Source organism: Phascolarctos cinereus, unplaced genomic scaffold, assembly GCF_003287225.1.
Source record: "Phascolarctos cinereus isolate Bilbo 61053 unplaced genomic scaffold, phaCin_HiC Scaffold_5;HRSCAF=322, whole genome shotgun sequence".
Taxonomy (NCBI): Eukaryota; Metazoa; Chordata; class Mammalia; order Diprotodontia; family Phascolarctidae; genus Phascolarctos; species Phascolarctos cinereus.
The window spans coordinates 332,086,267-332,111,111 of NW_027555958.1; the positions used below are offsets into that span (position 1 = coordinate 332,086,267).

Genomic DNA, 24,845 nt, shown 5'->3' on the forward strand with positions numbered 1-24,845 from the left:
TCATATCCTGACTCTGGGTTTCCTTATTTCAAAAATGAAGGGTTAGTCTAGACTTCTTCCCACTCTAAAATTCTGTTGTAGTACACCCTAAAGACAATCTGGGGCATCTGGCATATGCTTTTAAGGATAAAATATCCAGAGATGTAAAAACCTTACAGAATTTTTAATTGTTATTTTTTTATTTAAGGGGTCAAAGGGAGGATTGGTGGCAAAACTGAAATAATTTGAAACTTTTTCATCTAATAGTTCAAATTAAGACACACTTAAATGGGTCTTCATTAAACTTGTGATGGATAATCAAGTTAAATATAATTCTTTTTAGTAAAAGAGTAACCGAAACCAAAGCCCATAAGCAATCCTACCCTCAAAAACCGCATTTTTAGTATGGGATCTACCCTAGATCTAATGCAACTTTATTCTTTACACTGAATATGAAATTGTTCACAGATTAGCCCAAAATGATGATTAATCATTGATCTTGGTTTTCCTTCTCTGTTACAATTTAATTTTATTTAGAATATGAGGGTAGTAGTTAAAGAACTGCTTTATCCTGACTAATGTCATCAAACAATCTTTATCTAACAGATGGCTTAACAGCTAGAGATTGGATAGGGAGTTGTTACCATATTCATACTTTGTGGTTTTCTGGTGGGATGCCTGCTAAAACAACTTGATCCAACAGCTGAAAAGGTCATAAGTTAAATTAGTTGAGGAGAGATCGGTTCTTAGTTCTATAAAATACATCTGTCTTTCTTTTCACCTTGGGTAATAGAAGCTTATATATTAAAAGATTGAATGTGTTTAGAAGAATAGGCTAATGATGTGCTGGCTAACAAAGGAAAGAAATGCATTAGCAACCTAGAGAGTTATCCCTCAATTTAATTCTTTTAGTTCCATGTTTATAACTTGTAAATGAGAATTTGGCATAAATTAGAGCTCCCCAAATTAAGCATAGTTTAAGTGTGGGGGTTGGGAATAGAGGGATAGCAACAATTTGGAAAAAAGAGAAAGCAGATTGTCAACTGTAATATGTACATTGAATATCTGACTGTAAATTAGTTATGATGTTAGTACTTAATTCTGCCACTCAATACCACCCACATCCCCATGACTCTGTAAGACTAAGTTGCAAAACAGTTGTCTGCATTGATAGAGGGAGTTTCATCACCTGAGATCCATACACTAATAAAATTAGAAATCCAGTCCAGTCTCCCTTCCCCCCACCAGAAAAAAAAAATCTTGTTAGAGCAGGGATTCTTAACCTGGGGTCCATGAAATTGTTTTTTTAAAAAAAGTTTAACCATTTCAATTGATTTATTTTAAAATCTTTTATGTATTTTATTTATTTGAAAACATTATTCTGAGAAGGTGTCCATAGGGTTCACTGGACTTCCAGAGGGGTCCAGGATCCAAAAAAAAGTTAAAAACCTCTGTGTCAAAGGAATTCACAGCAAACCATCCATAATTATGCCAGCAAAAACCCAATTAGTAATATCTCTTGGTACTCAAAGAAAAATTAGAGTCAGTCTTTATATTTGGTAATGCTTGTGAATTTCTTATATGGATAACCATTTAAATTTTTCCTAAGCAATAGGACTATCAAGATATTCTCCAAAGAATGGCAGACTTCAGTTCAGCCTTGGTTAAATGGCTCCCCTGTGCAAGGCAATGTCCTAGGTTGTACAAAGATGAAAAATAGCACAGTCCCTGCCCTCAAAGGGCCTACAGTTTAATAGGGGGACAAGACATTTACACAGATAAATATAATGCAAGGTCGAATGTAATGTAGAATAAGTTAAGTAAAGTAGTGTGGGAAAAGGCTACATTATGAGGCCAGGATAAACAATTTGGGTTATCTCTCTTCTACCTGATGGTTCCATCCCTGCTAACTCTTGTCCTATATTTCTTTCGTCTTTTGTAGCTAAACTCAAAAAGGCTGTCTACAATTGGTGCCTCCACTTTATCTCCTCATTCTTTTTAACTAGCTGCTGACCTTATTTCACTGAAACTGCTCTCTCCATGCTTAGCAATGATCTCTTAGTTGCTAAATCCAGTGGCCTTTTCACAGTCCTCATTCTCCCTGACCTCCCTGAAGTTTTTGACACTGTTGATTATCCTCTTCTCCTTGATAATATCTTCTCTAGGTTTTGAGGACACCACTCTTTCCTGTTTCTCCTACCTATCTGACCACTTTGCTAGATCCTCATCTAGATCATACCCTGTTACTATAGATGTTGCCCAGGCCCTCTTCTCTTTTTCCTCTGTACCACTTCACTTGGTGATCTCATCAATTCCCATGGATTTAATTACATCTCTATGCTGACAATTCTTAGATCTACTTATCTTGTCCACACCCCTCTGCCGTAACTCAGTCTCATCTCCAACTGTCTCTCAGAAATCTCAAGCTGGATATCCAGTAGACATCTTAAACTAAACATGTCCAAAATGACTCATCATCTTTCCCCCTAAATCCTACTCATGTCCTTCCATATTATCATAGAAGACCATACCATCTCAGGACTGCCCACTCCATTTTCCATTCAACCACTAAAGTGATTTTCCTAAAGTGCAGGCCCAACTGTGTCTCCATCTGACTCAAACTCCATTGGCGTCCCATTGCCTTTAGGAACAAACCCCAAATCCTCTGGCATTGAAAGCTTTTCATGACCTGATCACCTCCTACCTTTCCAATCTCCTTATGCCTTGCTCCTCTCCACATAAGTCTTTGATCCAGTGACACTGGCTTCTTGGCTGTTACATGAACAAGTTACTCCATCTCTGCTGTAGGCATTTTCTCTGGCTGTCACCCAATGCCTGGAGTGCTCTCCTTCCTCATCTTCATCTGACTTCCTGGCTTCCTGTAAGTCTCAACTACAATCCACTTATTTTACAGAAAGCTTTTCTCAGTCCCTCATTAATTCTAGTGCCTTCCCGCTTAAGTATTTCCTATTTATTCTTTATGTAGCTTGTTTGTACATGTTCACATGTTGTTTCCCGTATTAGATTGTGAGCCCCTTGAGGGCCGGGATTGCCTTTTTTCTCTTTTTGTAAACTCAATGATTAACACAGTGCCTGGCACATAGTAGGTGTTTAATAAATGTTTACTGATTGGATGATCCATTCTATCTAACTTGACCACTCTTCAGTCTCCTTTGCTGAATCCTCATCTGTATCCTGACCCCTGAGTGTGGTGTACCCCCAAGACCCTGCCCTGGACCACAAGATGGTGACACTAACTTGTATAGGGTTCAGTCTTTATATGAATGAATCTCAGTTATATATACCCAGCCTTAATCTTTCTTCTGATTTCTAATCCCACATCAAATGTCTTTTGAACTAGATGCCCCATCACCACCTCAAATTCAACATATCCAAAAGCAAATTCATCTTCCCTCCTTTTTCATCCCTCCCCCCATCACTCTTCCAAACTTTCTTATTTTTGCTGAGGGCAGCACCATCTTTCCACCGCATTTGAAATATTAGTTTCATTCTTGAATCCTCACCTTCCCTTATGCCACACATCCAGTCACTTGCAAGGTCTGCCTTCACATTTCTCACATCTGTAGCTTTCTCTTTGCTCACATGGCTATCACCCTAATTCAGGACCTAAATTCCTGAAGCATGGATCTGGCCATGTCACTTTCCTGCTCAATAAACTAGTCAGGGAGGGAGAAAGAAGAGAGAAGAGTGACACAGATTTTGAGTCTGACTGCATACTTAAGGAAGCCAGGAAAAGGCACAAATAATGGATTAAGATGTTGATTTCAATTTTGGGGTATGTTGAGTACAAAATAGCTATGAAACTTGAACTCTGGGAAGAAATCTGTCATACTTGATCTGGGACTTAACCTGCAGAAAGGTAATGATCACTGAAGGTACTAGAGCAGGTGGGAATGTGGAGAAAAGAGGGCAATCTTGGGGGACACCCACTTTTGGGGAGCAGTGGAGAGAAAATGAACTAGTGAAGGAGACTGAGGGGAGGACAGACAGGAGAACCAGGAAGAACAGTGCCGTAGAAGCTAAGGACCATAAATCAAGGGGGTGGACTGTACTATTACATTCAGCAAAAAGAGAAATGATGAAGGCTAACAGTTTAGTAATCAAGAGGTCATTGGTTGATAAGAGTTCTATGTTGCTGGCTTGATTTATCAATGCTAATTTTTTAATCTAAAAATATTCCCTTCTGGTCTTTTAAAAAGTTGATTTTTATCAATATCTTTTGGTTTTATGTCATCTGCATTTCCTTCTGTATCTTTACTCTAGAGAGCCATCCCTTATAACACAGAAAAAAAATTCAGAAAAACCAGTCAACACTTTGAAAAACAGCTGTTGTATACAGTGCTCCACACTAATAGAGTCTCACTTCTGCCAAGGAGCAAGAGGAGGCATCTTCCCATTTGTTTCCTTTGGGATCAAACTCAGGCTATTATTTTGCAGCATTAATCTGTTATTTTGTGGTAGTTCTTTTCAGTTACATTGGTGGGGGTTGTTTTTTTTTTTGCCATTGTGTACATTTTTCCCCTAACTCTGTTTACTTCACTTGCATCAGTTCATAGAAGTCTTTCCATGCTTCTTTTTATTAATCATATTCTTCATTTCTTACAGTACAAAAATAATTCTATTACGTTCATGTACCACAATTTGCCTAGTCATTTCTCAATTGATGGGCATCTACTTTGTTTCCAGTTCTTTACTGCCTTAAGAAGTGATGCTGTATCTTAGTATATTTAGACTTTTCATTGATCTCCTTGGAGTATATTCCTAGCACTGGAATCTCCAAGTCAAAGAGTATGGACATTTTATTTGCATAATTATGATTTATTCCCCAGAATGGTAATACTAATTCAGAGTTCCATCAATAATGCATTAATTTGCCTGCCTAACACAGCCCTTCCAAAGCTGACTTCCCTTTTTTTAATCACTTTTGTCAGTTTGCACGGCTATGAGGTGAAAACTCAGAGTTGTTTTGATTTGTATTTCTCTTATTATTAGTGATTCAGAGCATCCTTTCATATGGTTGCTAATAGTTTGCCACTCTTTTGAGAACTATCCTTTGACCACTTTGCCCAATGATAAGTTTTTAAAAGTGACATTTAAAAAAAATCAAGTTAGATTTAAATACTAGAATATAGAATAATTTTTATGTTTATTCCGTTTCTAAAAATTGGATCAGGGTGGTACCATATGAATGTGTGTTTTTTTAAAGTTTATTATTTGCTTGGGTCAATAAGATTATATTTTATTCCTGGAAAATTATAGATATACCAACTCTCTATTCCACAGCTCCAAAATCAGGAATTTCTGTTTCATTTCTTCCTTTAGTTTTTTTTTCCCTTGTCTCCAACATTTAGCACAATGTTAAGCACATGGTAAGTGTTTAATAAATGCTTGTTGAGTGATTATATCTTAACCCAAGTTAAACATTGCTGGTAAAATATTTACATTCAGTTTAAAGCATTGAGCACCCATTCTTACATAATGGCTTTCTGTAAAATAACACCATAGAATATCTTTCTGCTAAAAAGGAATACCCAGGGGCAGCTAGGTGGCACAGTGGATAGAGCTCCAGCCTTGGAGTCAGGAGGACCTGAGTTCAAATCTGGTCTCGATCACATGATACTCACTAGCTGTGTGACCCTGGACAAGTCACTTAACCCTGATTGCCTCGGCGGGGGGGGGGGGGGGAAGAAAAGGAATACCCATATAGAAATAATCTCATGTATGAATAACTTTTAGAAATCATGATAAACATTTAGTGTGATCCTATTCAGTAAATGCCCAGTTACAGATAGGTATTTCTACAAAAAAGCATGCTTTGCTGACCTCAAGGTGGTCATTTTGGGGCCCTCTGCCTTTGAGAGCTCTATAATGCCCTCAGAAATCCAAGACTTCTTTCTCTGGCAATAAGTAGGGAAAATATGATGTGGCAATAATGTAAATTCAGCACAAAGAACAAGGATGAAGACTAAGAAGAGTGGTGGTTAAGAGGTCATGAAGATCTTGGATTGAGCAAATGATGTATTAACAATTAGGGCAGGGTTTTAGAAGTAAGGTAAAAGAACTTTTTTGAAACTCATTTCCTCAATAGAAAATGTTTAATTTTTACTGTCATACAGTTTGGTCATGCTAACCTAGTTTTTGTTTAAAATTTGAATATATTTTCCCCTTCTGGAATCTGTAACATAGTATACAGTTCTTAAAGAATTTATGTCTACTGTGAATATCAGGGGCTATTTTTTAGAACTAAGCTAGCACAGCTGGTTTTGATCTTGATATTAGTGAAAGAGTACTTTATATGCCTTCAGTTCTCCAATAATTTGAGCAAAGGTAAAATCCACCCCAGCATGGAGATCAAACACTAACTACCCTGTTGAAATCTGACACCCTTGTCTGTGTTGGGGCTGAGCACTGTGAAAATATAGGTTTAGCCCCACCTGCCTAATCCTGGACATTTTAATCCCTGAGGATACATAAAGAAAAAAGAGCTTTTCCTATATGTCACTTTAAAAGTCTTCCAGTTAAACACCAAGTGTCTTAATTGAAGTGCTTGACATACACTTTTGTCCCTCTAATTTTCAGGTGCCATATACAGATTCCATCATCCCAAACCATCAGATAATTAATTCTGATTTTATACCACTGATGCTTTATTTTTTATAAAGCCATCTTAGTAACTTGCAAAGGCACTAATCTTTTTAACTTTTTTGTTTGTCTTTGTAAGAAAGATAATCAGAAATAAAGCACAATGGAAAAGGGAGGGAGAGGAAAATCATGCTGTTCTGTTTGGTCAGATTTTAAGACTTGCACAGAAGCAGATGGGCCAGCTTGAGGTGAAAAGAGCTCCCAAACAGGAAAAGGGAAAACCCAAGTCATTTGGCTGTTATACATCTTAACCAATCTGGTTTGTATGAAATGTAAGAAAAAGATCCTGACTTAGTTTTTACCCATTCTCACTCTTTTTGTCAGGCATAGTAACACTGGTAAAACTATAACAACTCCAGTCTAACTTGTCATTCTTTCAAAATTATTGAGGATCTGCTGTATGCACAGTGCTATTTGCCTCCGTTCTTAAGTTTACAAGCTCCTTGGATGACTCAACCTACATGAAACAACTGGAGACTGTCAGCAAGCATTCATGCAATGCAAATGTATCATGTTTGTTGAGCTGAGCCATTAAAAAAATATTCTATTACAAAACGGAACGGCTATGAGAGTACAAAGCGAGCGAGCTGTCATTTTGGAGTATTTCTTCTCTCTCCCCTCCCTCTAGCCCCAGCACAATATCCAGGGTTTCCACAAGTACGCTTGGTTGTTGAACAAACGGAATGAAGTTACTAAAGGAAGCTTCTTGAAAAATGTGAACTGGGCCTTGAAGTTGTATTTAGGGAGGGTGGAAAGGAGAAGAGAGTCTCTGGAAAGGAACAGGCATATAAAAAAAAGCAAACTTAAAAAAAAGTAGATAAACTAAAGGAGGAAAAGAGAAGGACATTTAGGCTGGGATATGGAGGTATGAGGGAATACTGGGAAATAGGATGGGAGGGAGGGGTGGGTAAGGAGCTTCTAGGTTGGAGCAGAAGGGGCCCCATTGGGGAGCATCAAAGACATGGGCTTTTAGAAATATTGCCAAACAGAATCTGTCAAGCAAAGCCTGCATGGTTGGCCTTTATTGATGGATAGTTCTCAAATGTTATCCAGAGAGTACCAGCTCACCCAGGGACAAGCAGTCTATTGTTCCCAAAATTGTACATGTATGTATGAGCAACACCCCAAAATACCTGTCTAGCCTGCCCTTTAAACCCATGGGAATCTAATGGGTCTGTAATGGCACTGTTGTAGCTCTTACGAGGCACAATTAGAGGACAATTAAACCAGTTTCAATCCTGTGAGGCAGAAGGAAATCCCTGAATAGCATGTTCTCTTCCTCTCAGCATCCCTGGCATGTCTTGTGTCTCTAGTAGCTGATTTCCATTAGCTTTTGCATGTTTTATTCATAAGCAACTTTAATGTACTTGTGAAACTGACTCTAAATGGGCTTTGTCAGATAGGAAGACCTTGCTATATATAGCTAAAGTTGTGTTACTCTAAGTTGGACTTTTAAAACTCCTTTCCTCTTCCCTTCCCCACTGAAATTTAAACAAAAAAGTTAGACAGCTATTGTTTGAAAGCAAATTGCTTACCATCCCCCAAGGACCCAAACTAGTCATTCCATTAGAAAAGTATATTCCACTTTTCTGGCAGGTTACGTTTTCTGAATGTTTCCATCTCCCATAGAATCAAATAGGAAAGAGTTAAGAATGAAATGCAGCTTTCTTCATTCTCTTGACCCATTTAGCCAATACTAAATAATTGGGAAGCTTAAGAAAGAGAAAAACTCCTTGAAGAAGTAGAAGAAATAACAGCATTCTATGAAGCCACAGAAACTTTGGGCTCCCCCATCTCTATTTTAAGCTGGTTTCTTTTGCCCTTGACCATGTAGAGGAATAGATGCTGTTGAATAGAAGAGTGCGTGTAGCATTTGCTTTTCTATCCCTCCCTAAGAAAAGCCACACCTGTTCTAGTAGCTGATCTCAGACAAATGTGAAATGCTGCTATTTCAGTAATGAACCAGAAACTTAACTACTGTTGGAAAAATAGATAATTCCAGAATGATTTTCCACTGCCCAAAAAACCACTGACAATCGCCCCTGAAATTTGAGGATAAATAAAACACTCAAATCTGCTTCTTTCAATCAGGCTACTACTGTTCTAATTATCAAAAAAAAAAATGAGACAGTCACCACCAACTGTGCCTGTAAACTCTGCTGACCTCAAATTCGTACCGGACCTCCACTTTGACATAAGTAAATTCAAATCCATTTAGAAAATTGAAAAAAAATAGATTCTAACATATCAGAGATATAAATAGAATCCGATGCCCCAGGCTCTAGGTATATGGTAACTTTCCAATGCATCCTGGCAAGTGACCTGTCTTCGCAGGAATGGGAATCATACTCTATATATAAAGCTGATTTTATATAGCCTTTTGAGGTGGCGGGAAAAAAAACAAAACCCGAACAACAAAAAAACCAAACTGCTGGACCGAAACTGTACGCCCTTTTAATTAGGGGAGTCGGGGGAACAGAGATTCTATTTAGTAGCATTTCTCTAATCATTTATTCTTGCCTTCCTCATCCCGCTAGTAAACTGTTCCTGCTTCACACTTCCCGTCCACCTGTCCTAGAGTAGGGAAACGAGGGTAGGGGCAGTGCCAGGAGTTTGGGTTATAACCATTAAACTCTACGGGAAAACTAGAGTGAAGGGAATCCCCCCCATTCTGGTAGCCAGAGGGAGGAGGACAGCTCCTTGATGGACTGGGTCCCTGCCTTGGGAGTGTATGAGCCTTGCCTGGCTCCTGGCCTTGGGAGCCCCCGTGGTTTCTCTCCGAGTCTCCTCAGATCTGCTGGTCAGTTGTTCTCTCCCGCACAGCTGCGCCTGTTTCTCCCCTTGGGGTGGGGTGATGGAAAACCAATGGAGTGCCCTTGTTCCCTTTCTCTCAGGCGGATGAACTCGCAGGAGGCATCCCGGGACAGCAGCTGTTGTTCCTCCCCTCCTGCTCATAGCCCCAACACTTACACACTTGCCTCCTCTCTGTTCCCAAGAGATGTCAGTCAGTAATGCTTGGTGGGGTGTGAAAAGGAACAAAAGTAGGGGTTGCACCTCGAGGGCGGGGGCCCACCCTTCACATTTCCTCTGATATCCCCAAACCCATCCTCTCAATTACTGCTTTATGTTCATAGTCATTTAGGGATCAGGGATGGGAAGCACCCCACTACATACACGCGAGTGCGCACATACGTGCACACCCATGTACTCACGTGCGCACCCCTCTTGTTTCCCCTCCCTCCGAACTGACCCTCTCTCTTGCCCCCAACTCCCCTGACCAGCTGGAGGGGCGGATTGGGGAGGAGTTGCAAGCCCGGGGAGACACTCCTTATACGGCCTGGCCCGTGTTACCTGGGCCACGGCCAGGGTTCTCCTTCTTTGGGCAGAGCTCGGGGGTTGGGGGCCAAGGCCCAGGGACCGGAGGGGAGGGGGCTCTAGTGCCCAACACCCAAATATGGCTACAGAAGGGTAGAGACATTCCTGCGGGTCTGGTCCGGGGGCGGGGAGCAGAGAGTCCGCGGGCTATATAAAAACCTGCCCGGGGGCTGCAGACCCACCACACCCGACATCTCCAAGAGAAGCGCCTCCCGCGGCATACCCAGGGGCCCGAGTCGGAGCTAAGAGGCACTAGTAGCCACCCACACAGGTAGGAAAGGGGAGGAGGGAGAAAGGGAAGAAAGGGGAGGAGAGCCAGGGTGTGAAGGAGGGAAAGTGGGAACCGTTTCTAGTGTAGAGACCAACAATCAGCCCAGCTCAACACCGCCCTCCCGACTGTCTCCCACTGGTCAAGCGCACAGAACCGCTTCTTCCCAGCGCTGCTCACGTCGAGCCCTTTCCTACACCGCTTCTCGGGCTTTCAACAACTTCCCGAGGGACCACTCCCCAACTTCGCCACTTTACCTTGGGCTTCCTCTTTCCCTTCCATCCCAGATTTAGTTGAAAAAGAATCTAACCATCTCAAGGACTAGGAAGTCCCTCTTGAAGTCCCACCGACAGTTAGGAAGCAGAGGATAACTCGCTCCTAAAGTAAGCTCCAGATCCAACCGAGGAAGCTAGAAGGACGGTGTTTTCCTCAATGAGAGATCAGCCTTCACTCCCCACCTCTAGGGGAACAGTGAGAGGACACAGTGATTTTGACATCCAAGCCTTTCGGATTTAGAGACTGAGATTTTACAAGGGAGCTCCACTCAGTCACAGCTGCTAGAACAGCGACAGCAGGCGAGGAACGCGGGTGGGGAAATTCTTCAGGCAAACATAGTTAAAAGAGAGCTTCCTGGAAAGATGATTTGGGGAGGGAGGAGGAGGGAGGAATTCAGCTCCCTTCTCCAACCTTCGTCTGTACTTAGGGTCAAATGAGTCAGATGGAAATGTCCCACCTGAGGGGATTGAGATGGTTTATCTCTAAGGTCCCTTCTAGCTGTGAATCTATGAACCAGTGATACGAATTCTCGTCTATTGTTAAAGGTCCCCAAACTATCTGAGCTTCCCTCTCTCCCTGTGTATAAGAAGGGCATATGGACATGTTTATTTTAATAACATCTTCAGACTGAAATAACTCAACTTCAATAATTCAGGGAGGCGGGAAGAGAAAGATTGGAACTGAACCTGGATCATAGGTCTTAAAAAGAGGATCATGGGCACAAATCTCCACTTTACTGGGTCCTTCAGCCCAATCCCGGTGTGGTCAACGAATTACCCACCCCATGGCTCCTAAAGCTGGAAAGAAACAGAGTAATTCAGCTAAAGTGTGCAGTTGAAGTGTACTTAACTGGAGGGCAAGACGTAGAATACTACTGCTGAGTGAGTGCTTTTGAGGAGCGTAGTGGTCTTTTTTGAATCGCACGTCTCCTTGCCCTTCCCGGATAGCTGGCGGACCCATGGCTCCTGCTCTGCTTCTATCCAGGGAAGCTGGTGGGAATCGGGTGGCAAAACAGCGCACTAACATAGGGCCTCCCTTTGCAGAAAACAGACACCATGTGCGACGAAGATGAGACCACCGCCCTCGTGTGTGACAATGGCTCTGGCCTGGTGAAAGCCGGCTTTGCCGGAGACGATGCCCCCAGGGCAGTGTTCCCCTCCATCGTGGGCCGCCCGCGTCATCAGGTGAGACCTAGCACAACAAACCCTTTCCCTTTCCCCCAATGCAGGTAGGTGGGGCGCACGAGTCGAGGGGCGCCAACCCTGAATGTTCCTCAAGGCGCTAGCATCCAGCCAGTGAGGATACCGGATACTGAGGAAATAGCTCAGGAACTTAAATCAAGAGATGTGGCTTCAAATCCAGACTCTGACACCGACTAGCTTGGTGATTTGGCCAAGTAACGTCTCAGCTGTAGTTTTCTCATCTGTAAAATGGAAGGTGGGGCAGCGAGGTGGCACGGTGGATAGATAGAGTGGCAACTTTGAAGTCGGGAAGAGCTAAGTTAAAATTCGGTCTCAGGCACTTATTAGCTGTGTGACCCTGGCCAAGTAATTTAACTTTGCTTGACTCAGTTTCCCTCATCTGTAAAATGAACTGGTGAAGGAAATGGCAAACTACTCCAGTATTTTTGCAAGAAAACCCCAAATAGGGTCACGAAGAGTTGGACACTATTGAAACAACCCCCCCAAAAAATGGAAGGGGGAGCAATTATACTCGTGCCAAATACCTCCTGGGGTGGTATTGAGGAAAGCGCTTTGTAAAACCTTGAAGTGCTATGTAAATATAAATTCTTTATTACCTCCCTCAGCTCAACCTCAACGTCTTTTATAGGATCTCTTGATAGAAATGGCTCGAAGTTAGTGGGAGTTTCCCTAACACCGGATAGCTGTTACTTCAAAGTTCCTTTTTTTGGAGCCTAATGCTTTTCCCCTTTTCTTCTCTTTTTTCGTTCCTGTACCCCAGGGCGTCATGGTGGGTATGGGTCAGAAAGATTCCTACGTAGGCGACGAGGCTCAGAGCAAAAGAGGTATCCTGACCCTAAAGTATCCCATCGAGCACGGTATCATCACTAACTGGGATGACATGGAAAAGATCTGGCATCACACCTTCTACAACGAGCTCCGAGTGGCCCCCGAGGAGCACCCCACCCTGCTCACTGAGGCCCCCCTCAACCCCAAGGCTAACCGCGAGAAGATGACCCAGATCATGTTTGAGACCTTCAACGTCCCCGCCATGTATGTGGCCATCCAGGCTGTGCTGTCCCTCTACGCCTCCGGCCGTACCACCGGTAAGAGGTCGATCCATCCTGGCCTGAAACAGTCTTGGACCTGGCCAGGAAGACACTTTAGACGGACAGGGCGTACCGCCCTCTGCCTCTGGGCTCGCTCAACTACACACACTAGCTATTCTCACTATATAATCCACCCCCTCCCACTTGCATTCTTCCCAGGCAGGAACCTGCTTTTACAAAGAAACAAATCCTGGCCCACATTCACAGCACCTCCAGACTCTCAGCACTGGAACTACTATCTACCAACCAGTTGCTACTCCCCTCTCCCTCTCCCTCTGCTTATTTTTACAGTTCTCTCACTCCACCTCACCACAACTCCCCTCCCCACCTCCCCGGCTAGTCAGATCAGTAAGGGCGCTAGGTGCATGCAGCTTTTAAAACCCTCAGACTATGTGCGCCGCCTTTCTCTCTCTCTCTCTCTCTCTCTCTCTCTCTCTCTGTGTGTGTGTGTGTGTGTTTAGCAAAATGGCACCTCAAGTGGCTTCATAGATCCAGAATACTACTAGGCAACTACCTTCACCCCTAAAGAAGCTATCAAACCCATACCAAATTCTAGAGCAGTATGATTACTGGCCTACTTAGCAACACATCCTTCCCTATCACTTAGCACCCCCACATCCCACCTTCCCCCTCGCAGTGCCTGAGGCAAACCCTCTGAGCTCTGATATGAAGGAAAATGTTACTGCAGCTTTCCATATCTCTGCTGCGTTTGGGATGTGTGTATGTGTGTGCGGTGCGTGTGCATGAGCGCGAGCACGTAGTAACTTCATGCCTTTTCTTACTCAGATCTGTTACATCCTCTTCAATCTGTCTTCTTCACCCCGTGCTAGGTATCGTGCTGGACTCTGGCGATGGTGTCACCCACAACGTACCCATCTATGAAGGTTATGCGCTGCCCCACGCCATCATGCGTTTGGATTTGGCCGGTCGGGACCTCACTGACTACCTAATGAAGATCCTCACTGAGCGTGGTTACTCCTTCGTGACCACTGGTAAGCAGCAGTAGACACCTGAAGCCGATGAGAGGGAGATCGGGATGGGGAATAAGGTATGGGAGTCAGCCAGGCCCTTGGACTCCTTAACTGCCGCCTCCTCCCGAGAGCGCCTCCACCCCTAACAATAAGAAAGGACGAACTTTTCAAAGGCTTCAACCTTGCCTAACCAGGAGCGAGTCCTTGCCCCCACGCATACATGCAGCTTCCAATGGTTCGGGGTTCTTAGGCAAATAGAATGTGCAGATGGGTTTGTGAGTGTGCTCACAGGCGTGCATTTGTGCCTTTCCATATTCCACTTCCTCCAGCTAATCCATCAGTATTTTTTCCCTCCACTTGACAGCTGAGCGTGAGATCGTGAGAGACATCAAGGAGAAGCTGTGCTATGTGGCCCTGGACTTTGAGAACGAGATGGCCACTGCTGCTTCCTCCTCCTCCTTGGAAAAAAGCTACGAGCTGCCCGATGGTCAGGTCATCACTATCGGCAATGAGCGTTTCCGTTGCCCGGAGACGCTCTTCCAGCCTTCCTTTATTGGTAAGAGGCTGCTCTGGGGCTTTCTCAGGGTTCACTTTGTCTATAATCTAATTCATGAGAAGTCCATTGAGCCAAATGGCTCACTTTGATTTATTTTTGTTTGTTTGCTTGTTTCTTCTTTTTAAAATTTTCTTTCTGCTTTCCTTCTCCTCCCCTTCCTACCTCCACCTCTCTTCCTTCTTCCCTTGTCTTCCCTTTGGTCCCAAGGTATGGAATCTGCTGGTATTCATGAGACCACCTACAACAGTATCATGAAATGTGATATTGACATCAGGAAGGACCTGTATGCCAACAATGTAATGTCTGGTGGTACCACCATGTACCCTGGTATTGCTGACCGTATGCAGAAAGAAATCACAGCCCTGGCCCCCAGCACAATGAAGATCAAGGTAGGATTCTAAAGGGGGCAGGAAGCTAGTGGAGACTTCATCATTCTTAGTTAATTTTTAAATCTTCAAATTCACTGAGCAATGATTCTCATCTAAGACAAGGAGAAACTCTTGGAGTTCAGGAATTCTCATCTACATAGCTTCTTCCTCTCACCTTAGGATTCCCCCCCCCCATTCTTTTCTTATTTTGTCTGAGCATTGTGAATGGTACCTTTCTCTTCTAGATCATTGCCCCTCCTGAGAGGAAATACTCTGTCTGGATCGGTGGTTCCATCCTGGCCTCACTGTCCACCTTCCAACAGATGTGGATCACCAAACAAGAGTATGATGAAGCTGGACCCTCCATTGTCCACCGCAAATGCTTCTAAACATGTTTACAAGATCAGTGTGCTCATTATTCTCAGGATGACGGATGTTGTTAAGTTGCAGGTGGTTGAGCTCTTGCAACAGTCAAATAACGATGGCATTAACATTTCTATTATTGTTGCTGCAAACCCCCAATTGACACAACATTTGTAAAGTGTACATAAATTAATTTATTTTACCTTGTTTTGTTATTTTTGAAACAAAACCCTGCAGAAATGGAAAACTTCAAGAAGCATTAAATTCAGTCATTCTGTCAAGTCCCATAAATCTTGTAATTTTATTTATTTGGGGGAGGAGTGTTGGGGAGAAGAGAATAACATCCTTTCACTTTATTTGAACAGGACACCCCACCTCATTTGTTTACTTGAACAAATTTCATACTATTGAATAATCATGCCGTTATTAGGTCTATAAAGTTTTCAAAGCAGTTTCCTCAAAATAAACATGACATATAGCTAATACTGGTATCATTATTCCTGTTTTACAAATTAGGAAACTGAGCTCAGGTCAGAGTGGTTAAATGATTTGCCCATAGACATATACACATAATTAAGGAATTATCATAATAAGCCAGGATTGTAAACAAAGTCTCCTAATTCCATCTTCCATGTTCTTTCTACCACACCACTGACCAGTTTAAAGAAGGAGGAAGGTTATAGTTTTCCCATTGTACCCACTGTGCTCAGGCCACATCAAGTTCATCATGTTCAGTTTTGAGAGTGACAAGCTGAAATACCTCTAAGAAGGTTGTCCAAGATGGTGAGGGGACTAAAGACCACTTCTGTAAGAATCTGTTCAAGAAATTGGGGATGTTTATCTTAGAAAAGACTTAGAGATAAGATGACACAGTAGTTACCTTAGGTTTCTGAGGGCTGCAGTATGGGGGGAAAATATTTGCCTTAGAGGGCAACCCTAGGAACTATAGGTAGGAGTTGCTTAGAGACAGATTTCGATTCAGTGTAACTGAACACAGTTAGAATGTATGTACTCCTTAGGGGCAGAGACTGTCTTTGCTTTTTCCTTGTATCTTGAGTGTTTAGCACAGCGCTGGGATATAGGAAATACTTAGCAATTTCTTGTTGGTTGCTTGATTGACTGAAAGTAAAGAAAAACTTCCAATCACAATTGAAGGCGCCTCAAAGCGGAAGGGGCTATCGCATGAGGAAGTGGGATTCCTCTCACAAAAGGTCTTCTAGCAGAAGCTGAATGACCATTTCTCAGGGTACGCTGTAAAGGAAATTCTTCTTTAGAAAGAAATTGATTAGAAGCTTAGGATGGTGGCTTGAGTCCTGGAGCCAGGAAGATCTGCCCTCAATTCTCACCTCTGACACTTGCTAGGTATAGGACTATAGGCAACTTATTTAACTTCACTGAGCCCCAGTTACAAAAGATCTGTAAAATGTGACTAATTCCTTTAGTATCTATCTAAAGGGATTGATTTAAGGATTAAATACAATTATAGACATAAAGTGCTTTGCAGTCCTTAAATTGATACATAAATGACAGCTACTGTTACTTTTATTTTGATCTCTGAGATCCCTTCAAATCCTGTGATTCTGTAGAGGCACTCCACCTTCATGTCCTTCATAGTGTACGTCTCTGCATCACATTTTTTACAAAGGTCCTTCTTGTACCTTAATAGGTTGGAGGTTAGCCTTGCTTAGCACTGAAATCAATTTCTGAAATAAATCTTGTCTATGAGCAACTGGTGAGTCAAGGAGCAAGCCTTATCTCCTCTCCGAGAGGCAGGAGAAAGCACTCCCATTCACACAGGAGCTGACCATGGTGCTGTACACTGCAAACTGATGAGACCATCTGGATGATTAACATAACCTGCTTCAGAACTGAGATTTGTTCAGAGTTCAGCTAAAGTTTTCTTCTCCTCAAGAGGAAAAAAAAACAATTTCCATTTTACTTTTTTTCTCTTCTCCAATATTAGGCATCTATTGTGTGCCAGGCATCAGGTATATATAGACAAATAGGAAGCATCTCCTGTGAACCTACTATCTCAGCTGGAGTAGCAACTTTAAAAATAATTTGGTCAAGAGTTGAAGATATTAAATGATAGTGCTAAAGGTTACTTTCTGTATTTAATATTCACACTCTAATTTGGAAGTTATAAGGGACATTGTATAATCAAAATCAAAAACTCTTTGAATATCACCATGAAAACACTGACCTTATGCCTATGTTATAGAAACTGGGAATTTGAAGAGGTAGAACCCTATGGGTCATATGTGTACAGAAATAAACATTCATTAGTGTAAAGCAACTTCGGTTAAGTGTCTGATAGCAGGAAGAGACAGTACAGGAATTCATAGGTGGGGTAGGATGAGGAATGTTGAGGATTGGCCAGGTTAGGTTAGGGAAAGTTCCGTGGCAGAGATGGATGAGCTGAGCTTTGAAGGAAGGGTAGGGCAAATACAGAAGAGGAATGGAGCAGTGGAGACAGAACAGGGTGAGGAGAGAGGAGGGAAGCAGTAGCAATAAAGTTCAGAATATTGCAGTAAATCTAGAAAAGAAGAGTTTTTCCCTTTGAAAATTCAGAAGTTCCAAGTTAGGAGAATATCTTACCAAAAATAGGATGGGGGTTTTCTGCCAAATTCCCAGAGAGCAGATTATCATTTGATTAGATTATATTGCCCCAGATATAGCCACCAATGAGATTTCATGATTACATTTATACACATGACTAGCACCTAGATATAGATGTTACTTCTCTTTGAGAAGTAGCTTACAAACAAGAGATCTGAAATCAAATCCTAGTTCTTGTGCTTACCAATTGTATGATCCAGGATAATTCATTTTAATATCTGAATTTCCATTTCCTTGTCTGTAAAATGTGGGTAATACTTCTTACACTATAATAATACAATACAACAATGTAGACACTAAGTGTCTGCTGCGGGCAGAGTAACATTCTGGGTGCTAGGTGCTTAGAGAAATTAAAAAGTTTAGATAAAATATATTCAAGGAATTGCCCCTAAGGACAACGCAAAACTGTGGTAAATAATACAATAATCACTAAGTGCCACCTATATGCAAAGTATTATACTAGCATTATCATATAATTGTATAAAAGAATTGCAAAACAAAGTGCAATGTGAAGTCTGAGGAGGGTTCTTATTGCCAACTAGGGGTATCAGGAAAAGCTTTGTAGAAAAGATGGTATTTGCATTAAGATTTAAACAATGTGTGATTTTTCAATAGGCAAAAACAAGAGGGAGAGTATTCTAGACATAGGGAACATCTTGAGCAAAGACAGAGGTGCGAGAAGGCAGGATGTGTCTGGGAGAAGTTGTCCAGTTTGGCTGTATTATAGAGCACATGGAGGGGAATGATGTGAGTACAACACCAGCTTCAGTAGCCTGCGAGAAAGACGACAGCTAAGGTCCAACTATTGACTTCTCAGTTCTGGAAACAAAGCCCTCCCATTCAGTTCTCTCAAAATAATAGCCAAAGTCTCTCAAGAATTCTCTTCATAATTTATAATTTTGCAATATAAGAGTCAAAACAATTCTCTTGGGCAAGAAATTCTCTTCATTCTTTCTGGCAGTATCTCAATGAGTCTTTTACCACAACAGGTCACAGACTCTACTCTCCCTCTTCTAACAGACTCCTCTTAGAATGACAGTTTAATGGTCACACCAGGATCCATTTCCTCTTAAAGATACAGTAACAGTATCTATTATCTCTGTGGGTGAGGTTGTTGAAGCTGGTTACATTAGATATATCTGGAATGCTAACATTGTGGAAGGCCTTGAAGGACAGGCATCGCAATTAGAATTTTACTCGATATACAATAAAGGGTCACTGAAGATTTTTCAATCAGGAGTGACATGACCATATCTATCCATAGGAAAGATTATTATCACCACAGGAGAGAAGGAAGGGGAAAAGACATTTTAGGGAGTTATTTATTGCAATAATCCAAGCAGCATGATAATGAAGGCCTAGATTGGGGTCTTTGCAGGAGAAAGAGAGGAAGGGATTAGTTACCACATAGAACTGTTGAAAGGAAAGTTTAAAATTTCAAAGCTTGAAGTGCTATATAAATGTGAGTTATTATTGAGTTCTCAAGGGCACCTGTGTGCCAAATCCAAATGCTGTCTGCCACCCCAGCCACCATAAAGTGTAAATCAACATTCTGCCCAGGTTAGGGCAAGGCCACAAGTGATCCAGATTTATTTTGAGTTTAACAATATTTCAAGGAAAGCAAAAGTAATCGTGATAGACTTACATGCAGACTTAGGAGCACATAAACAACCTGAATAAGTATTATAGCCCAGAAAATAATGGCTCTCCAAAAGGTAGCTAGCCTATTAAATTAAGTAAGTTTTTACCCAAGGCACCAATCTAATTATGAGGATTAAAGTAAATTAATAAATCCTTATTGACTGACTGACTCCAATTAAAGATTAAAGACAATGCCTCCCTCCCTCTGGGAATGATCAAGAAGTGACTCATACAATGTTTTTGTTTTCTTTTTTAAACTTAAAGAAACTTCTCTTTGAATTTATGGACAAGATTTCCACCAGTGACAAACCATATTGTGTGGCCCATTCTGACAGGAGTGTGAGGGATGCTAATTAATCATTGATATCTAATCATATGTGGGAAAAATTAATAATGAAGTTTACATATAAATAGGGTAGCTGGGTGGTACAGTGGATTGAGCAATGGGCTTAGAATCAGGAAGACTCATCTTCATGAGTTCAAATCCTTCCTCTGAAACTTACTACTGTGTGACCCTGGGCAAGTCACTTAACTCTGTTTGTCTCAGTTTCCTCATTGTAAAATGAGCTGAAGAAGGAAATGGCAAGTCACTCCAGTATCTTTGCCAAGAAAACTCCAAATGGGATCACAGAGGAGTTGGGCATGACTGAAACAACTCAACAACAGCAAAATTACATATAAACAGTTCTAATGATCACATTATCCTCTTAAATATTCTGCCACTGTCTTTATGAAATTAGCAGAAAAGGATATTACTCGAAGTTTTTAGAGCCTAACAGTCCATGCATACATGTGGCACTTTGATAAACTGTGTTAGCTCTTCCAGCCCTAGGTTAGGGTTTGTAGTATGGCACTGAAGAGCATGGGACACAAAATTTGGGTTCATTCATTCAGCTAATTAGCCAACAAACTTTTCTTAAGCATCTGTTCTATACAAAGTATTGCACAATGATGACTAAGATATGAGTCTTTCAGGAAATGCTTTCAAGAATGTAAAGATAAAAAAAAAAGAATGTAATGATAGTAGGGGAGAGAAGGTATAATAATTATAAATGTATGTGATGCTTCATGTGAATTATGGCAGTCATGGTTCCCAACAACTTTGTTAGGTCATTTCCCTTTTCAGATGGGGCTAAGAAATTAAGTGACTAGCCCATTGTCACCTGGCTATTAAATGTCACAAGTAGGATTTGAATCCAGGTCTTCCTGACTCCTTGAACAAGACACTCTATCTTCTGACTATGGGCATTTCTCCTAGTTGTCCCCTGTGCCTGGAATGCTCTCCCTTATCACCAGAACCTCCTGGCTTCCTTGGCTTCCTTCAAGTCTCAGCTAACATCTCATCTTCTAGAAGAAGCCTTTCCCAGTGCTTCTTAATTCTAGTGCTTTCCCTGTGTCAATTGTCTCCAATTTTTCCTGTGTCCTTATTGTACATCATTGTACTTATCTTGTCTTCATTGGACTGTGAGCTCTTTGAGAGCAATTACTACTGACTTTTGCCTTTCTCTGTATGCAAATTACTTAGCACAGTGCCTGGCACATAATAGATGCTCAATAAATCCTTATTCACTGACTAACTGATTCCAAGTCCAGCATTTATCTGCTCTACCATACTATAATATAGAATATATATAAACAACTGTAATACACATTAGAATACAGCAATTTTGTAGGTGAGGTCCACACAAAGTTCAGCGAGTGATTCAAGGAGAATGAGATTACTTGCAGGTAGGAGGAATCTTTCCACTGTACATACACTTACTTGCTCAGGGTGAGTTAGGACATTGATGATTTCCAATTCCTATATATCATTGATAATAAGAAAAATAATTCTGAGTGTTGTCATTGGACTTGACATTCTAAGGATTTCCAATATAGGAATTAGAATCCCTACTGACATCATCTACCTTATACATCTATATTTTGTAGAAACATCTTTGGTGATTGTGTCTCCACCTTAATGTATATTTCTTCATATATGTCTTTCTTGGCCCTACCCCTACCCTTAAGACAAGAAAGAGACCTAATCTCATGTGCAGCTAAGTGAATTAATGGTCAGCTAACTCAACAGATAGCTTCATTGTCATGGCAGAATGACATCTAGACAGTGGTATCTGCCTAACCAGCCTTTTCTCAGCTACAGAGATGTATTCTTAATGCATAGATATTTTACTATCTATTATACTTTTTAGTTACGTGTTTTTGCCTCTAAAAGCCCCATGAAGAGAAGAGATTTTGCATTATTTATCTTTGTACTTTTCCAAAAGCTAGTATAATGTTCTGTAGTTGCTTAATAAATGTTGCATGAAGCTCTTTTTGTAGTGGCAAAGAATTAGAAATTGTGGGAATGCTGTCAATTGGGGAATGACTGAAGAAGTTGTGGTATATGAATATGAATACTATTGTGATGTAAGAAATGATGAGCAGGCAGATTTCAGGAAAATCTAGAAAGACTTATATGAACTGATGCTGAGCGAAGTGAGCAAAACCAGGAGAACATTGTACACAGTAACAGTAACATTGCGTGATGATCAACTATGATAGACTTAGCTCTTCTCAGCAATACAATGATCCAAGACAGTTCCAAAAGACTCATGATGGAAAGTGCTATCCACATCCGGAGAAAGACCTGATGGAGTCTAGATACAGATTGAAGCATACTATTTTCACTTTCTTTATCTTTTTCATGTTTTTTTCTTTTGTTCTGTTTCTTCTTTCATAACATGAGTAATGTGGAAATATGTTTAACATGATTGCACATGTATAACCTATATCGGATTGCTTGCCATCTTAGGGAAGGGAGAAGGTAGGGAGGGGGAGAAAATTTAGAACTCAGAATCTTATAAAAATGAATGCTGAAGGGGCAGCTAGGTGGTACAGTGGATAGATCTCTGATCTTGGAGTCAGGAGGACCTGTGTGACTCTGGTCAAGTCACTTAACCCCAATTGCCTAGCCCCCCCCAAAAAAATGAATGCTGAAAATGATCTTAACATGTAATTAGAAAAAATAAAATACTACTTACATTAAAAATATTGCATGAGAGAATTAAAAACAAATAATTCTATTCAATGATTTTTGTGAAATGACACTATAGTAATTACTACAGAATCTGATTCTATAGGAATTCAAAAGAAAATGCTAAAATTGTAAGATGTTCAATTCAAAGCAATTGCTGTTCATCAATCAGGAAATGACTAAACAAATTGTAGTACGTAACAATAGTAACTAACATTTACATTGTGCCTTAAGGTTTGCAAAGTGCTTTATAAGTGTTATTTCAGTTTATCCTCACAACAACTATTGGAAATAGATATTATTATCCCTAATTTATAGATGAAGAAACTGAGGCAGGCAGAGGTTAAGTGACATAACTATTAAATGTCTGAGGCTGGATTAAGCTCAGGTCCTCCTGAGGGCTCCAGGTCCAATGCTCTTACATGAATATAATGGAATATCACTGGTGCTATAAGAAATGATGTTTATGATGAATACAGAGAAGCACGGAAAGATTTATATGAATTGATGAAGAGTGAAGTAAGCAGAGCCAAGAAAATAATATACACAATGACTACAACAGTGTAAATGAAAAGAACAAACATGACAAAACAAGAAAAAATGAATGTTACAAAATTACAAAGAATAAGCCTGGCTCCAAAGAAGTTACATGAAAAGATACCTCTCTCCCACTGCTTTGCAGAGGATCAATGAGATAACACTTGTAAAGGGATTAATTAGCACAGTACTTGGCACATAGTAGGTGCTTAATAAATGCTTTTTCCTTTCTTCCTTCTTTGCAGAAGTGAGAGGTCCGGGAGTGTGGTATTTTAAACATAATTCAGACTTTTAAAATGTTTGCTATATGGGATGACTCTCTGGTAGGGGTAGAAGGAGGGACACTGGGAGCAAATTTGGGCAATGGAAAAAAATCTAAAAATCAATGAATTTCATTTTAAAAAAGAAAAAGGGGAAAAAAATTAGTGGCTATAGAAAGACACGTCTGGGACAGAAATAATCCTCTTAATAATTCTGTCCTTTATCCAAAGGCTGAATTACAACTCAAAAATTTGAAAAAAAAATCATTGGGTGGTTTCTTTTATTAGTAGACACTGGAAAGAAAGATAAAGTATCAATTTAGCAATAGCTCTGGAGAAGTTATTGTTATTATTAAACACAGTGTTCTAATTTGAGGGCACTGATTGTGGTCTTTCCATAGTCAAATTGGCAGGAATTCAATCAAATGGGCTGGAGTAGTACTTAGTGATATAGCTGATAGATATGGTGACTTAAGTCCTGTCTGATTCTGTGGCACAGATTTCTAACTCTTCTATTGAATCACTATTTTCCCATCTGTAATATGGGACAAGTTTATCTATATTCCTGAGAGAGGGGACTGTCCCAACATGTTTTCCAAGGATTCTGACACTTTTTGACGTTTATATGCTGTTGCTGCTTGCTAAAGAGCCCCAGAGAGGATGAAGAAACTTTGGCATAATAAAGGAGAACTATATGTGTGGGCTGATAAGTCTCAGTAGCACACAAGTTAGCTCATTTGGCTACATGGAAATGCCTCTTTTTTTTTTAAAGAGAGAGAGAGAGAGCGTGAGCATGCCTTACTTCTATAACAAAATTAAGGCTGTCTTTATTTTCCATTACTTTTATTAAAATAAACCTCTACCTCTTTATTTAAAAATAAATCTCTTTTTTTTGGTTGATACCATTTGTTTTTATATCACATTAATCCTTTTTTTGGCGGGGGGGCTGTCAGGGTTAAGTGACTTGCCCAGGTCACAGCTAGTAAGTGTTTGAGACTGAATTTTTTTTAAAAAAAAATTTATTTTTTAATATAATTTATTTATTTTTAGTTTTCAACATTTCCATAAGACTTTGAGTTTTAAATTTTCTCCCCCTCCCCAAGATGGTGTGTAATCTGATATAGGCTCTACTTATACATTCATATTAAGTATATTTTCACATTAGTCATGATGTATAGAAGAATTAGAACTAATAGGAGGAACCACGAGAAAGAAGAAATAAAACAAAACAACAAAAGAAAAGGAGAGCAAATAGTATGCTTCCATCTAAATTCAGACTCCATGGTTCTTTTTCTGGATGTGGATAGCATTTTCCATCATGAGTCTTTTGGAGTTGTCTTAGATCTTCACATTGCTGAGAAGAGCTAAGTCAATCAAAGTCAGTCATTGCACAATGTGACTGTTACTGTGTACAATGTTCTCCTGATTCTGCCCATTTCACTCAACATCAGTTCATATAAGTCTTTCCAAGTTTTTCTGAAGTCTTCCAGCTCGTTTCTTTTTTTTTTAGAATTAATTTATTTTTAGTTTTCAACAATCACTTCCATAAGCTTTTGAGTTTTAAATTTTTTCCCCCTCCCTTCCCAAGATGGCATGCAATCTGATATAGGCTCTACATATATATTCCTATTAAACATATTTTCACATTAGTCATGTAAGAAGA

At 40.6% G+C, this 24,845-nt stretch overlaps 1 protein-coding gene across 1 annotated transcript; it reads left to right on the plus strand.

Annotated features, from left to right (window-relative positions):
• The first annotated feature begins 10,179 nt into the window (after positions 1-10,179).
• ACTA1 (actin alpha 1, skeletal muscle) lies at positions 10,180-15,390 on the plus strand. Its single transcript, XM_021000483.2, has 7 exons — positions 10,180-10,288; positions 11,605-11,745; positions 12,524-12,848; positions 13,682-13,843; positions 14,187-14,378; positions 14,586-14,767; positions 14,992-15,390. The coding sequence occupies exons 2-7, from the start codon at positions 11,617-11,619 to the stop codon at positions 15,133-15,135; spliced, it is 1,134 nt and encodes a 377-aa protein (XP_020856142.1). The 5' UTR covers positions 10,180-10,288; positions 11,605-11,616; the 3' UTR covers positions 15,136-15,390.
• Positions 15,391-24,845: the final 9,455 nt, after the last annotated feature.

Coding starts and splice junctions, on each gene's coding strand:
- ACTA1 (XM_021000483.2), top strand. CDS start 11,617: ATGTGCGACGAAGATGAGACCACCGCCCTCGTGTGTGACAATGGCTCT. Junction 11,746..12,523: donor TGGGCCGCCCGCGTCATCAG/GTGAGACCTAGC, acceptor CCTGTACCCCAG/GGCGTCATGGTGGGTATGGG. Junction 14,379..14,585: donor CTTCCAGCCTTCCTTTATTG/GTAAGAGGCTGC, acceptor TTTGGTCCCAAG/GTATGGAATCTGCTGGTATT.